This window comes from Vicia villosa, linkage group LG1 (genome assembly GCF_029867415.1).
Source record: "Vicia villosa cultivar HV-30 ecotype Madison, WI linkage group LG1, Vvil1.0, whole genome shotgun sequence".
NCBI classification, from domain to species: Eukaryota; Viridiplantae; Streptophyta; class Magnoliopsida; order Fabales; family Fabaceae; genus Vicia; species Vicia villosa.
In genome coordinates, this window is record NC_081180.1 from 62,277,521 (window position 1) to 62,293,822 (window position 16,302).

The 16,302-nt window shown below is 30.6% G+C and overlaps 2 protein-coding genes and 2 long non-coding RNA genes across 4 annotated transcripts; 2 read left to right on the forward strand and 2 right to left on the reverse strand.

The window, feature by feature from the left end:
* Positions 1 to 1,782: 1,782 nt before the first annotated feature.
* LOC131607603 (caffeoyl-CoA O-methyltransferase 5-like) lies at positions 1,783 to 3,746 on the reverse strand. The gene is made up of 3 exons (XM_058879586.1): positions 3,597 to 3,746; positions 2,325 to 2,456; positions 1,783 to 2,194 (listed from the first exon to the last, which is right to left on the reverse strand). The coding sequence occupies exons 1-3, from the start codon at positions 3,732 to 3,734 to the stop codon at positions 1,901 to 1,903; spliced, it is 564 nt and encodes a 187-aa protein (XP_058735569.1). The 5' UTR covers positions 3,735 to 3,746; the 3' UTR covers positions 1,783 to 1,900.
* A 3,482-nt stretch (positions 3,747 to 7,228) lies between these two features.
* Positions 7,229 to 14,860, reverse strand: LOC131639454 (caffeoyl-CoA O-methyltransferase 5-like). The gene is made up of 5 exons (XM_058909953.1): positions 14,668 to 14,860; positions 14,459 to 14,538; positions 14,155 to 14,299; positions 7,756 to 7,887; positions 7,229 to 7,622 (listed from the first exon to the last, which is right to left on the reverse strand). Exons 1-5 carry the CDS (start codon positions 14,761 to 14,763, stop codon positions 7,329 to 7,331), a joined length of 747 nt encoding a protein of 248 aa, XP_058765936.1. The 5' UTR covers positions 14,764 to 14,860; the 3' UTR covers positions 7,229 to 7,328.
* LOC131639466 (uncharacterized) lies at positions 9,069 to 9,698 on the forward strand. The gene is made up of 3 exons (XR_009294967.1): positions 9,069 to 9,193; positions 9,389 to 9,503; positions 9,615 to 9,698. It is a non-coding gene; the product is annotated as an uncharacterized LOC131639466 (long non-coding RNA).
* Positions 10,405 to 11,216, forward strand: LOC131639463 (uncharacterized). The gene is made up of 3 exons (XR_009294958.1): positions 10,405 to 10,692; positions 10,822 to 11,054; positions 11,154 to 11,216. It is a non-coding gene; the product is annotated as an uncharacterized LOC131639463 (long non-coding RNA).
* Positions 14,861 to 16,302: the final 1,442 nt, after the last annotated feature.

The window sequence follows — 16,302 nt, forward strand, 5'->3', positions numbered from 1 at the left end:
TTCCGAATCCAAAACAATGAGAGCAGAAACTCATCTGAATAAAGTTTGATTATAAGCTCACCATATAAACAACTCTTAAACCCAACCTATTAACAATTATCTAACACTATACAAGGCAAATAAAGTGGTATAATCTAAAACAACAAAACAATTTAGTTGTGAACACAACATATAACACGGGAAATACCAATGATATCGAGTAAGAAGCCATACCAATGATGTATGTTGAAGCTCTCTTGATAAAACTTGATGATTTACACCTGAAGGCACAACCGAAAACCTTGATTCTACCTGAGCAAATCAGCCACAAGAACAACATTGAAATACGAGTAACTATCAAATATTTTATAGTTGATTGCGTACCTACTCATTCATGGGTTTTTCAGAAAATACTATATGTTTACCTTTGAAGTAGAAAACGCGAAAAATAGATCGACAGTCGCCAAAGAAAAATCTTGAAAAGCTAAAGAGAGAATATCCCGCAGAAGAGACAACGATTACGAGAATACGAAACGTTGAGTTGCGATGCTGATTTGAATTTGCGATGCTGAGATGAATTGCGATTGTAGCACCGAAACGTTGAGTTGAATTGCAATTGTAGCACCAAAATGTTGAGATGAATTGCTAGCTAAATGGTTTCATCAAGAAATTGGGGGAAGAAGAAATTGGGGAAAAACGAAATTAGGGTTCTTCTTTGGAGAGAACGTGATTCGTGAAATTTGGAAATTGAATCTGAAATGTTTTTCTAATTTTCAAATTTTTTTTTCTTATTGTGTTTTAACTTTTAACAAAAGAAATTAAATGTAATATATTTTTATATTAAAAAGTTTAATTTAATAAATGATAAAATAATATTCAATGGATTTATAAAATAAGGTGGATGGATTGAATCCATCCATATGATTTGATGGATGGATTGGATAAATCCATTAAATTATTTTTTGTTTAATGGATGGATCGGATGGATAAATTATAGGATGGATCGAATGAATATTGTGTTAATGGATTTTATTGCCACCCCTAATTCTAACTTTAAAAACTTCGCACTTTTATTTGTCACGGATATGAACGCCTAAGTATTTACAAGTACTCTACATACATATTAGAGCACCTAGATACAAATCACAAACCATAGTAACCATATACCAAAGTTTGCCATCTCATTAGTCTTATTCGGATAAGACTCCAAGCAACAAAAAGTTGAAATTAAACCACCATGACTAGCACATGCGAAGGAAGTTGAACTTTTACACCAAACAAGCATTTCACTTTATTCGAACACCAAAAGGAAAAATCATAATCAAATTGTTTGGCCTCGCTCTTAATCCACTAACCATAAAATTAATTTTATACGATCAACCATTCATTCATGATTCTCTATTTAAACTTCATTCAAAGTTTGCGGGGTTTCGATTTTCCAAAATTCTCAAGAACAAGCTAATCAAATCTGTTGAAAATTATTTTTAGAACTCCAATCTGATAATGCTTGCTGCAAACTTGAATATCATGATCTACAATATTATTTGAAAGGATAAATCATGCCATTGAAAATCTTAGACAGTTAAGAAAACAAATGTCATAGACATTTTATTAAAGTGCATTTGTTAACATAATTAATCACATTATTTTGAACTAAGCCCTGACGATCCAAATTTTTTCTTGTGAATAACATGTTATATTAATAATTTTTCATTAAAAAAAAAACACTTAATAAGATTATATTCCAAATAAAATATATAATACAAAAATTAAGCACAAGAATTATTCAATCAAGATTGTCACAGTACAGAGATAACAACAATACACAACAAGAGGAGCCAAACTTACATTAAAATTGCAAATGCTTATAAATATTAAAAATTCAAAAATTCAAAGCAAGCAAATGACTACGAATGACGAGTCAGTTGATACGACGACAAAGCGTGATTCCATCTCCTACAGAGAGTTGACAAATCTCAATCCTTGAATCTTGAGCTAGATACTTGTTGAGTTCAATCACATAATCACGTAAATTCCTAATGATATCTATCATAGGTGCATCAGGCGGAACCGCCACTGACCCACTCCATAAGGTGTTATCATATCCAATCAATCCCCCAACTTTAACAAGATCAATTACATTCTTGTGATAGTTTATGTAGTTATTCTTATCAGCATCCACAAAAACAAAATCAAATGTTCCTTTGTTATTTTCCTGTGAAATTAACATATGCCAATTCAATTAATCATTATATATAAATTATAAGTTTGAAATATGTGCTTGAATGAAATAAATTATTTTTGAATGAATTATAAAAAGTTGGTGGCAAATGATGCAAACGCACATCTTCAAGAAGTTCATCAAGAAAATGGAGAGCATATCCTTCTCTAAAATCAATCTTGTGAAGCACTCCAGCTTTTTCAATCATCGGCAATCCTAACTCATAGTATTCACGACTGATGTCGAAAGCCAATACCTGATCAAATAAACAACAATGATTTACACATTGATTTGGGCAACATAAAAGAAGATGGGAAGAATCTGTCGAGACTAGTCCATTTTAAAGACTCTAGATATAAAATAGAAAAATATTATTAAAAAAAAAGAATTCAACCACAATAGAAAATAAATATGGACACTCATAGTAATAACCGTAATAGCAAAAAAAATTCGAAATTAGAGACTCATTGAATTAACCTCAATAACAAAAAAAAAATCGAAATTATTTTTTAAAGTGTGTGTGATTGAGAGGTATAGGTTCTGTCTATTTTTTTCTGTTATTGTGCTGTTTTAAGAAATAATTTTGATTTTTTTTTGAAGAACGAATATAATTAACTTTGATTCTGTTGGAACATTTGTGGTCTAACATTTGTGGAACTTTAATTAAAGTGTTTCTTGCTTGTTAAAAAAAAGTAATAGAAATAAAGGAGAATACACCACAAGCTTGTTGAAAAAATTTATTGTCTCAATTATTGAATAGTAATGATATTATTACACTAAACGTAACACCTACATTGTATATTCATACAATTTGCTTTTTTTTTTTATTATATTTAATAATTATACAAATTTTTGTTGTATTTTATTTGGTGTAAAATAGGATGTAAAATTTTTGGTGTGAGCATAACACTCCTCCCAAGGTGACATGCATAACAAGAGAGTGAGACGTTGGTTGACTAAATCATGATAAACATCCTAGGTGAAAAATAAGATGATATACATTTAAGACGTTGGATGAGAATGTCAGGTGGCAAAACTTTGTCCTCTTCAAAAGTTATTTTCTTCTCTTTGCTAAATAAATATAATAAAAATCACAATTGAGTACAACAAGACACTACACTTTGCAAACTTTTATCATTCTTCTATCATTTTTAATTAAACTCTACCTTTTTTTAAAAAAAATCCATATCAAAATATATGTTATTATGAATTATTTATAATTTTTATATTTATTATTATATTTCTTTCAATTATTTAAATTTTTAAAATATTTTTAATAAAGACAATTTTATAAAATCACTCTTAACTTATTTTTTATATAATTTATTATACTACTTCATAATTTATGAAAAGTCCAAAACGGAAGGAGTAATTGGTATATAAATTGGAGGCTTACCTTTCCATCAGAGGGAAGAGCAAGAGCAGTAGATAGGAGAGAGTATCCAGTATATACACCAATCTCCATTGTCTTCTTTGCATTCATGAGTTTAATCAGCATGCTTATAAGCTGTCCTTCATCAGCAGGCACTGCCATAAGACTCCTATTTTTCAACATCGTGCATATTAGTTATATATTGCATAAAATAATCAGATAGAATTGATAATAAATAATAATATAAGATAGTAATAAAAAAATTTATATCGGAATTAGTTTAAAAAAAATTAATTTATTTTGTTGAACTTTTATGGTATGTAGTTTCTAAACCAAACAAATCATTCATAGGTGTAAGCCATGCCTAAAAATAATCATATATATATAATGATAAAATTTACCTTTTTATATATATATATTTATATATATATATATATATATATATATATATATATATATATATATATATATATATATATATATATATATATATATATATATATAATGTTTTGAATGATATTATTTTTATTTAATTATTTATTTCAATAATATTTATGATTATTTAAAAAAATAAAAAATGATAAATAAAATATAAAAAAAATGTTTTTATCAAAAATATAAAATAAATTATAAGATAAATAATTAATATTTTTTGAAATAAGTTAAAAAAACATTAATATTTTAAAAGATAACAAAAGTTAAACACCAAACACCAATTTTATATTGACAACTAAAATTTGTAAAAAAATATTTAGCATAAGTTTAAATCATTAGTTTTACAAAAACATTGACGACGGTTTAAACCATCACAATTTAAAATTTGAGACTGTTAACAACTATCGCTATAGACCTTCAAACATGTTTTGCAAAGCAACCAAATCTGTTAGAAGAGATTTAAGAACGTATCCCTTGGTAAAAGATTCTAAAGGTTGGAACTTTATGTTAGCTTTCTTTAGTCTAGGAGATCTTTGTATTTTTTTGTAATTTTTACTATTGGAATATCTTACCGCTCGTTTGTTTCGAGTAGTTAGAGCTTTCCGTTTGTTTTTCTCCGTTGGAGTATCCATAATACTCCATTGATTAATATCATTGCTTATTAAAAAAAAAAAAAACTAAAAAGCCTAATAAAGACCCAATATTCATTTGGCCACCATTCTAACCTTTAAAACTTCGCACTTTTATTTGTAACAGATAAGAAGATAAGAACGTCAAAGTATTTACAAGTACTCCTACCTACATATTCCTGTACCATGATGCAAAATCACAAACCATAGTAACCATATACCAAAGTTTGTCTTCTGATCTTGGTTCACTGCCAATCTCATTGGTCTTATTCAGATAAGATTCTAAGCAACAATAAGTTGAAATTAAACCATGACAAGCACATGAGAAGGAAGTTGAGCTTTTATACCAAACAAGCATTTCACTTTATTCGAACACCAAAAGGAAAAATCATAATCAAATTGTTTGGCCTTGCTCTTAATCCACTAACTATAAAATTATATTTATACAATCAACCATTCATGTTTCTCTATTTAAACTTCATTCAAAGTTTGCGGGGTTTCGAGTTTTTCAAAATTCTCAAGAACAAGCTAATCAAATCACTTGAAAATTATGTTTAAAACACCAATCTGATAATGCTTGAAGCAAAATTGAATATCATGATCTACAATGTTATTTGAAAGGATAAATCATGCCATTAAAAATATTAGACAATTAAGAAAACAAATGTTGTAGACATTCTACTTAAGAAAATTTCTTTAGCCACCTCCCTATGGGGGTCACCCCCAGCGAAAATCCCAAAATACCCCTGCTTCGGAAATGAACTTCCGAAGCGCTTTTTTTTTTTAAAAAAAATTTCCACAATTCGGAAGTGCATCTCCGAAAACACCTCATGGGGGGTGTCTTCGGAGATGAACTTCCGAAAACACCTCATGGGGGTGAATTCGGAAATGAACTTCCAAATTATGCAGAAACTGTGTTTTTTTTTTATGTTTTTTCTTAAACTGTCTCGCATTTTAATTAAACGCAAACGCCAAATAAAAATAAGCAACAGATAAACTGAAAATACTAAGATGATAAATCCAATCCAAAAACACTGTGCGAAAGATACAATCCGAAATCAAAACAAAACAAAACAAAACACGTCAAACAAAACAAAAACACGTTATTCTGCCCGACGAGCGTTACAAAATACACATCAAACAAAACAAAAACACGTTATTCTGCCCGACGAGCGAACTCCTCCGAATGAAGATAATTATACCAATCCTCATCCCACTCAGTCTCAGAACCATCAGCGTTGATCATGACTCTCACGCCTGATGACTGAGCCTGCACGTCCGAGCCATGGACCCCCAGGGGACGAGAAGCAGAACCAGTCAAAACCTTCTTCTTCTCCTTCACCTCCTTCACTCCGCGAGAGCACGAGGTTGAAGAACCCTTTCTTCCCTTAGCGCCACCCATTCCTGCGTAAAAATGAAGAAAGAAAGGTCCATGAGACCTCCTTTTATAAAAGAAGAAAGGGGACAAAAACGCTTGGGAAACAGACAAGTCATTAAAGAACAAAGACGTTGGAAACCAGCGACACGCCGTCAAAGAAGTCAGAACGCATGCACACAAACTTCAAAGAAACAGGCACAATAAACAAAGGCGTTAAAAATAAAGTACTTGCAAATTAAAACGGACACTCCCTACCCTCTCTAGCCGACACAGTCTGCGTCTCCCTACCCTGTCTGATGCGTGCTGGTTGGTTGTCTGACATGTTCCTGTAAACAATTGAAATCGATTAATATGCGAGACAAAATAAAAAACTAAAAAATTTGAACTTCTGATACAATTCGGAAGTTCATTTCTGAAAACTGGGATGGAGGTGTTTTCGGAAATGAACTTCCGAAACATCCCTGCGATGGAGTTTTCTGCAACTTCCATGGCAGACCCCAAAATCAAACATAAAACCAATTCAAAAAGCTTTTAAACAACCTAAATACTACTAACAACCAGTCCATATATCATTTATGCAATTGAAACCCTAAATAACATGCATTTGAATAATGAATCTAACAAATTTAAAACTTACAAATTGAGTGATTTGTGGGCTTTTGAATGTTGTATAGCAATGTGATTGGAGCCTTGATGCAACCTTGGAAGTGTGTTTGCACAAATTTTCACCTTTGCTTGTTTTTGATTTGAGTTAGGGTAAATGAATGGGGGAGGGGAGTGTTTTGATAAATCTGCATAACGCGCAGCATTTCGGAAATGAACTTCCGAAATACTGTTTTCGGAAATGAACTTCCGAAATAAGACAATTTTTTCAAGAAAAAAGGCGTTTTCGGAGATGCATCTCCGAAAATACCTTTTTCTTGCATTTTCGGAAATGCATTTCCGAAGTCAGGGGTAGTATGGGGTTTTCACCAGAGGTGGACTAGAAGGTAGGGAGGTTGGCAAAGAAATTTTCTAACATAATTAATCACATTATTTTGAACTAAGCCCTTGCGATCCAAATTTTTTCTTGTGAATAACATGTTATATTAATAATTTTTCATCAAAAAAAAAACACTTTATAAGATTATATTCCAAATAAAATATATAATACAAGAATTAAGCACAAGAATTATTCAATCAAAGTTGTACGTCACAGTACAAAGATAACAACAATACACAACAAGAGGAGCCAAACTTATATTAAAATTTCAAATATTTATAAATATTAAAAATTCAAAAATTCCAAGCAAGCAAAAGACCACGAATAACATGTCAGTTGATACGACGACAAAGCGTGATTCCATCTCCTACAGAGAGTTGACAAATCTCGATCCTTGAATCTTTAGCTAAATACTTGTTGAGTTCAATCACATAATCACGTAAATTCCTAATGATATCTATCATAGGTGCATCAGGTGGAACCGCCACTGATCCACTCCATAAGGTGTTATCGTATCCAATCAATCCTCCAACTTTAACGAGATCAATTACTTTCTTGTGATAATTTATGTAGTTATTCTTATCAGCATCCACAAAAATAAAATCAAAAGTTCCTTTGTTATTTTCCTGTGAAATTAACAGATACCAATTCAATTAATCATTATATATAAATTATAAGTTTGAAATATGTGCTTGAATGAAATAAATCAAATTTGAATTATTAAATATAAAAAGTTGGTGGCAAATGATGCAAACGCACATCTTGGAGAAGTTCATCAAGAAGATGGAGAGCATATCCTTCTCTAAAATCAATCTTGTGAAGCACTCCAGCTTTTTCAATCATCGGCAATCCTAACTCATAGTATTCACGACTGATGTCGAAAGCCAATACCTGTTCAAGTAAACAACAATGATTTACACATTAATTTGGGTAACATATAAAAGAAGATGGGAAGAACCTGTCGAGACTAATCTATTTTAAAGATACTAGATTGAACAATAAAAAAAATATTATTTAAAAAAAATAAAAAAAATAATTTCGATTCTGTCTATTTTTCTTTTCTTTCTGTTTTGGTGCTGTTTTAAGAATTAATTTTGATTTTTTTGGTAGAACGAATTAATTTTGATTCGGTTGGAACATTTGTGGTGTAAGCTTTCTTGCACATCTTTTGTGCCTTAATTTTAATTAAAGTGTTACTTTGCTTGTTAAGAAAAAAAGTCATAGAAATAAAGGAGAAAATACAACAAGCTTGTTGAAAAAATTTATTGACTCAATTAGTTGAAGACAAGGTGACATGCATAACAAGAGAGTGACACGTTGGTTGACTAAATCATGATAAACATCCATGTAATATGTAAAGATATGATGATATACATTTAACACGTTGGATGAGAATGTCAGGTGGCAAAACTTTGTACTCTTCGAAAGTTATTTTCTTCTATTTGCTAAATAAATAATAAAAATCACAAATTGAGTACAATAAGACACTACACTTTACAAACTTTTATCATACTTATATAATTTTTAATTAAACTCATTTTTCATTTAAAAAAAATCATATCAAAATATATGTTATTATGAATTATTTATAACTTGTTATATTTATTATTATATTTCTTTCAATTTTAAAGACAATTTAATAAAGACAATTTAATAAAATCACTCTAGACTTATTTCTTTTATACACTACAAGAAAAAGGATCTATTGTGACACTCATATTTAGTGATGTCTAGATTTTTGTCACTAGATATTACATTTACCTACACTTGTATAACTTCTACCTACAGCAATATCTTTTTCCATAAATTTTTTCTAACACTTTTTATATTATTTTCCATAAATTTTTTATAACACTTTTTATATTATGAACAAATAACATTTTAATAAAAATTATAAAATTATTATTTTCACTAAAAAACACAAAACTTAACTTTGTTTTCCACTGTCAAAACATAACTTTACTAATTACGTACTAATTAAAAAATTAACACTTAAACTTTTGCAAACTAAGTTTAAGATCCCCCTCATCCACATATATTGATCTATCTAATCTTTTAATCAAAACACATAACATCCATTTTCACCGTTTCGAAACCATTTTATTTCCCCCAAATTTCAAACCCTAACATCGAAAATTCGTCTGCGATCTTCCCAAAGCGTCAACAAACCAACCAATTTTCATCTTCTTTCTCTTCGGTAATTCAATCATTCTTACCTATTTTCAACTTTTCTCTGATTTCTCTCATTTCAACACATAGTACTTTCATTTCTAATCTTGTTTTCGTCACTGAATTTTGTTGCAATTCGTCGTCGCTGATTTTATATAGTTATCATTTCGTTTCATGAATTGTTTCGAAATGTTCTTAATCTTCAATTGCTTTTATTTTACAGGGATATTCGTTTATCAAAGACAGAAAACTAGGTTTTACCTTCGATTATTTTCGTCAAATTCAACTTGTTGAACATTGTTCATCATGAAGTTCCTAGAGTGTGCTCCTCTTGACCGGTAGTTGTAATTTTGAACGAGTTTGAATTGAATTCCGGGATTTTGTTCGGTAATTTTGGTATGTGTATTCAATAACAGGGATATTCATATATTGATTTTATTTGCTTTTAGGCTTTCTTTTTAAAATTTCACATTGAAGCAAGTTGACTGGTAAAACATGTGCTTCTGTCATGGCGATGTGTCTTGGTGTGGAGGTAGGTTAACCATTTTCATTCTAGTACATGGTATATTTGTTATTCTCATATTTACTTCAGTTTAATTCTTCCGCACCAATAATTGGACTTCGTTTTTCCTTTATAGGATGTCCCTGATGGTGACTGATTTTGTCCATCATGTGTTTGCAGGATTTGTGGGAAAAGAAAATTCAACTGAGGCGATGAGGATTGACATTTCCTTAAATGCATTCAGAGTGAAAATAATTGTCAGTATGTGTTAGAGCTGGTATAAAATGGGTATAAAATGAATAGAATATATTAATACATTAATACATATATACATTTGCTTACACCTTTGTTTTGTTCCATTTTGTTTGGGTTGTTTTTTCATAATAATCTAATGTTTAACTTACATATATTATGAGCTTATCATGTCATTTATATGTCTAAAGTGTAGACTGTAATTCTAATGACTCACATGATGATTAAGCTCATTCAATACACATCGAGAGAATATATCTTTTTTTTATTACTATTCTAAATATTTGAGCCAATGATACATTTCCTTATTCATCTTACAGGTTCAAGTAGTTGCTTGGAATGATCATGCACCGTATCTTCTTGTTAGTGGCTCTTCCGATTGTACTCTTGTTACGGTGATGATAAATATCCAATGAGCGCCATAGAGGTACTATTGATGACATAGCATTAGATAATTTAAAGATTCCATGTTACAATGACCTTTTTGCATCGTATTTTTAATAATCAAAGATAGCTGATAAATTTAGCAGTTATTGACATGCTCTGTTGATGAGTGTTTCTGTTATGGGTTTTCTTACATATGCATGAAATATGATGGGACAGTGTAGCTTGGATTTTTTATTGGAAATTATTTGTGCAGGTAAGCATTTGACTGGAAATTTCATATTCTTTATAGGAAAGTTTTAGAGTATAAGAAGAAGCTTCAATGGCCAAAAAACATGCACCAAGATCCAATAAATCATCTGTCTACCTGTATGTTCCTAATATCATTGGTGGGTATTCCATTTGTAATTGTGGATATACCGTGTTATTCTTTGATATTTGCTTTTGTCATTTTGAAATAGCTCAACATTTTAAATTGATCATTTAACGAAACTTTTGTTAATCGAATCTCCTTGCAGTACATTCCACAAAAGATGGGATCAAAAGGCGTCGACCACGTTGCAATCATAGTTACAATTGGAATTTCATGGCTATTTGCTGAAATTTTTACCGCGGCTGGTGCATATAATAAAAATAGGAATTGGACATATCTGATGTCTCTGTTCTACACAATGTTGACGAGCCTACAGTTCAAAGTTTGAATGGTTGTAGGATTGCAGATCAAATTCTAAAGCTTGTTCCAAATGTTGAGGTGATGTTTGATTTCTTATCATTTTAATCATCCATCTATGATTATTTGTACCTGATACATTTTCTCTCTTATTTAACATTTTCTTTTTTTTGTATATAGTACTTTCGAACAACACTCCGCTGCTTGAAGTATTGGGCCAAAAGACGAGGTCTTTATTCCAATGTAAGTATTTTTTTTCCTCTCTTACTAACCATGCAGATTCATTTGTTTGCTTTAAATATCCAATGCTAGTTCAAAATATTCCTGTCTTGTATGCATCTTTTCAGGTGACTGGTTTTCTTGGTGGTGTGAACTGGGCACTTCTTGTAGCCCGAGTGTGCCAGATGTATCCAAATGCAGTTCCGAGCATGCTTGTCTCCCGGTTCTTTAGGGTATATACACAGTGGAGGTGGCCAAATCCTGTTATGTTATGTCCAATAGAAGAGAACGAGCTTGGGTTTTCATTGTGGCACCCTCGCAAAAATCCTCGTGATCGAACCCATCTTATGCCAATCATCACTCCTACCTATCCATGCATGAATTCAAGTTATAATGTTTCTACAAGCACCATTCGAGTTATGATGGAGCAGTTCCAACATGGCAACAAAATCTGTGGGGATATAGATATGAATAAAAGCTGCTGGAGGGCTCTGTTTGAACCATACCTTTTCTTTGAAGGCTACAAAAACTTTTTGCAAATTGACATAGTTGCTGCTGATGTTGATGACTTGCGGAATTGGAAGGGTTGGGTGGAATCACGCCTTCGACAGCTGACTTTGATGATTGAACGTGATACTTTTGGGAAGTTGCAATGTCATCCATATCCTCGGGAGTATATTGATCCTTCAAAGAAATGTTTACATAATGCTTTCTTCATGGGCCTTCAGAGGAAAGAGGGAGAAGTTGTTCAAGGTTTATTCATGTTTCGCACATCCGTAGAAGGCAAATCCCATGTTATGTGTTTCCCAATGGTTTAAAACGATCTCGACCATCAAGGTCAACAGCACAACTGAAGAAGTCTCCTACATCATTTCATGAAAATGAGTTGTCTCCGACTGAACAGGGTGAGAAGAACTTTAAGAGGAAGCATGATGACAGAGGGATGGGGCAGAATGTTGTACTGAAAAAGCATTGTGTTAGTCCTCCTGTGGATAGCTTGACCGGAGGCAATCCATGCCTCCACGCTGGTGATATGTCCGTTCATGCTGCATCTGATTGTCTAGAGTTGAAAAATGTTAAGAGTATGAGTTTGTCCAATTGTGAGCAAGATCGGTTTGATAGTCGAATGTCTCCAGAATCTGGGACTGAATCTGCATCAAATTCAAGTGGGGTTACATCTGTTTCAAGTAATGGTGGTTCTTCTCCTGAAGATGTTGGGTCTGCACCATTGGGAAGTTTTGTTGAAGATAGTGCCATGGCTGTTGAGGCAACGATCAGTGGTAGATTTGAAGATACAACGACTTACATGGAAGATTTTGTTAAACTTGGAAACGATACACTGGTTGGTAGAAATAATGGCGTATTACAAAAAGAGCTACAGGCACAGTTGGAGGTTTTGGCTTTCATTCCTTTCCAAACTTTTAATTTATTTATTTTATTCTTTATTTTAGTCCCGATATATCTCATGTCATTGTCATAAAGGTGCACTATGTGGCTAAAGATTTGCTTTGCTCTTTTTTCTTTTCTTTTGTTTCAACTTTCTACTTTTTCTGTTGGCTTATCATGGGTTATGTTATGCACTGACCAATTTACCTTTGCTTGTTTTCTTTTTTGTGGGTATACTTTGGTCTGAAGCCAATTGCAATGTCAGGGATGTTTCTTGATGCTAAGGGAACCTTTGACAAAGATACTGTGCAAAATACAGTGATAAGGCAAGTTAAAGTTCAAGTTCACATTCAACAATTACTTCTCTGTTTACATTTTTGTCTTTATGATGTCTTCTCTGCTTGTATATGTAACAGGACACTGAGTTTAACATCGACAGCGTAATTCAACTTGCTAACCCATTTGGTATTATTCAGAGAAAGCCAGCAATTTGGTAAGTACTAATTTAAATGCTGGCTTTCATTTTGCTAATTTGGTAAGTATTAATTTTCAAGTGGTTTTAGCGACGAGTTGATGGAAATTGCAATAAATTATGAGTGCTGATAATCATATATAATCATACTTACTAGTTAACTGATTATTTGTGTGTGCTAAGATTTTTGGATTGGTTTTTGATTTCAGAGACTGAACAAGAGGTTGCTTTGGCGATTTTGAGGGGAGTAGTTGACTTCAAGAGGGAGCCTTGGCCTCAGACTTCAAGAGGGAGCCTTGGCCTCAGATTTTTGAGAGTGCCAAGGGTCTCGTGCCTCAACATTTAGGTGTCCATTATGTTTCAACAAGGATTATTATTTTTGAGTGAGCTTTGGAGACATGCTTCAAGAATTGTTGGTTATGGTGACTTGCTTGGTGAGTCTATGATAGAAATTGCTAAGTCCAGATTGTAAGAATTAAAAAATAAGAACATGAAAAGTTCAATTGTAAAATTTTAAGTATATAATATATTTTTTTGTAAGTAGTTCTTATTTACATTATATGAAATGAATCTTAATGTTTGAATTTAATAAAAATTTGCATAAATGTTTAGATTAAGTTATTTAGTTTTTGTCATAGTTGAGAATGTATTGTAAAGTATTTTTAGTGGATAATTTTATTTTAATAATAATAATATTAAAAAATAAAATTTAAAAATATTAAAATTATATTTTTATAAGCTTTAGTGACACCCACAAAGTCGTATGTATAACTTTTGCTACATATTAAACTAGTATAAGATATTTGTTCAAAAAAAAAAAACTAGTATAAGATATAGTGACAAACGTTTTATATTGTCTGTCATTAAAAGTTATAGTGACAATCAGTTTAGCATCACACCACACCCCCTTAAAGTTGACGCCAAAAGGAGGTGTCACTAAAAGTTTTTTATATTTCTACCTACAGATATTTGACTTTTAGTGACGGATTATGAGTGTCACGAAAAGTCAATTTTCCTGTAGTGATATATTTTATTATACTTCATAATATATGTATGAAAAGTCCAAAACGGAAGGAGTAATTGGTATATAAATTGGAGGCATACCTTTCCATCAGAGGGAAGAGCAAGAGCAGTAGATAGGAGAGAGTATCCAGTATATACACCAATCTCCATTGTCTTCTTTGCATTCATGAGTTTAATCAGCATGCTTATAAGCTGTCCTTCATCAGCAGGTACTGCCATAAGACTCCTATTTTTCAACATCGTGCATATTATTGCATAAAATAATCAGATAGAATTGATAATAAATAATATAAGATAGTAATAAAAAAATTATATCGAAATTAGTTTTAAAAAAAAATAATTTCTAAACAACTAAAAAAGAATAGAGATAGTATAATAATCTTACTTTGAATGTTTTTCTGTCATCTCACGAAGCTCCTTCAAACATGGGTGCTCTCTCGGAAACACACTGGTGTCAAGTATATACTGAATAAACAACACATAAGTATATATAAGAGGCTTATAATTCACAAAAAGATATTGTTTATAATTTACATAGCAACTAGTAAATATCCTGAAAATAAAAGATAATTGTGAAGAGTGAAGAATGGATACCTTATAAAGTGCATCACTATTAAGGAGAGTCTTGTGAGCGAGATCTATGTATTCCACTGTTTGGTTTTGATGTTTCTTATCATTATTAACAGCCATCTCTTGTTGTGTATGTATTTTTCTTAATTAAGATTTTTGTTGCTATGAGAAGCTCTCTCTTGATAATGAGGAATTAAAGCTCTAAAAAGATGTCCTATTTATGGACAACATGGTTGCGGTTCTATGAAAAGCTGTCTTTATATATTTATATTATTTTGTCATTATAAAAACTCCAATTTGTATAGAAAGAACTACTAATAATTTTCTACTATAAATATATATAAAATAAAAGAGGTTAGTTAACTAGTGCCTTCAGAGCAATGGTTAAACATTCACAAAAAAAATTATAAAAAATTTAATATTTCAATTTTCAAGACATTAAATACGCAGATTATCGAGATAAATTTATTATTTTAAAATCTTAACCATTGCCCGGAATGCACTGGTTAACATTTTCCAAAATAAAATAAGACTATGACTTGGAGAAAAATTTGAGAAAGTCTAAATTTAATCCTTATCACTTACAAATAACTTTTTTATTTATTTTTATTTTTATAGATTTTTAGTCAGTATAGTAATTTTTTTTTTGTATATAAATATTTTTAGTTTTTTTTTTTAAAATAATATTTGAACTTCGTAATAGTTTAAAATTGGTGTTATCATCTTTGTAGTATGTAAGCTCTACGAAAAATGATTTTTATTTTGATTAAAATTGTATTTTCTCCTTAGTTAGATGGACTTGGTAATATATAGTGTAATATAGTGTAATGAAATAGAAAGTGCACAATTTTTTCTCTATAATCAATGTCCGAAGTAAAAATTTGGAAACGCCACTTTTCTATTGATGGATATGTTAACCAAGAAAAAATCTTACTTTTATACTCAGTTGATTTGTATACACCAAGGTTGTTAAAATCTCAATTTAAAATCTAAACTCTATAAATTTCACGTTTTTAGGTCAGCATTTTGTGTTAAATCGCATGTAAAAACCTTTTTAAGTAAAATCTTATTCTGAAACGATTTTAAGTGATTTAAATCATTCTGAAATCGCTGAAATCGTGTAAAATCATGTAAAATCGTTGGATTTTACTCTTTTGACCTTATTTTATTTTTTTTTTGTTAAAATTTATAAATCACATTTTATATTTTGGGCTGTAAAATTTTCTCTATGAATTTTTAATTTTATTCATATTTATATCTTGGTTATAATATTAAAGAATATTTAATATTTGGAGATGAATTTAATCGAGTCGAATATGATTGTTCTAATGAAGATGATGTTGTAGAAGGATTGGACTTTTGATTAAGTTGAAGATGAAGATGAAAAAATTTGTTTTTTTGAACTTGAAAAACTTATGAAACTATTGTTTTTTTTTTTATAATCTTTTGGATGTTACTTTTTATGATTTTATGGACAATTTATATAGTTTGATACAAGTTTGTGAATATTAAACTTTGTTATGATGATATAGTATATTTTTGTTTTATAATTAAGTTAAAATTTTAAATATTAATTCATTTGGAATATTCTATAAGTATATATATGTCATATATATAAATTTAATATAATTTTAATATGAGGTAAACTCTATGATTTTA

Bases quoted from the DNA above. Each gene is read 5' to 3' on its own strand.
- LOC131607603 (XM_058879586.1), bottom strand. From the start codon at position 3,734: ATGGCAGTGCCTGCTGATGAAGGACAGCTTATAAGCATGCTGATTAAA. The intron at 2,457-3,596 runs GTAAGCCTCCAA...TTATTTGATCAG, and splicing joins CTCTTCCCTCTGATGGAAAG to GTATTGGCTTTCGACATCAG. The intron at 2,195-2,324 runs GTGCGTTTGCAT...TTAATTTCACAG, and splicing joins TTGATGAACTTCTTGAAGAT to GAAAATAACAAAGGAACATT.
- LOC131639454 (XM_058909953.1), bottom strand. From the start codon at position 14,763: ATGGCTGTTAATAATGATAAGAAACATCAAAACCAAACAGTGGAATAC. The intron at 14,539-14,667 runs GTATCCATTCTT...TTGTTTATTCAG, and splicing joins ATAGTGATGCACTTTATAAG to TATATACTTGACACCAGTGT. The intron at 7,623-7,755 runs GTGCGTTTGCAT...TTAATTTCACAG, and splicing joins TTGATGAACTTCTCCAAGAT to GAAAATAACAAAGGAACTTT.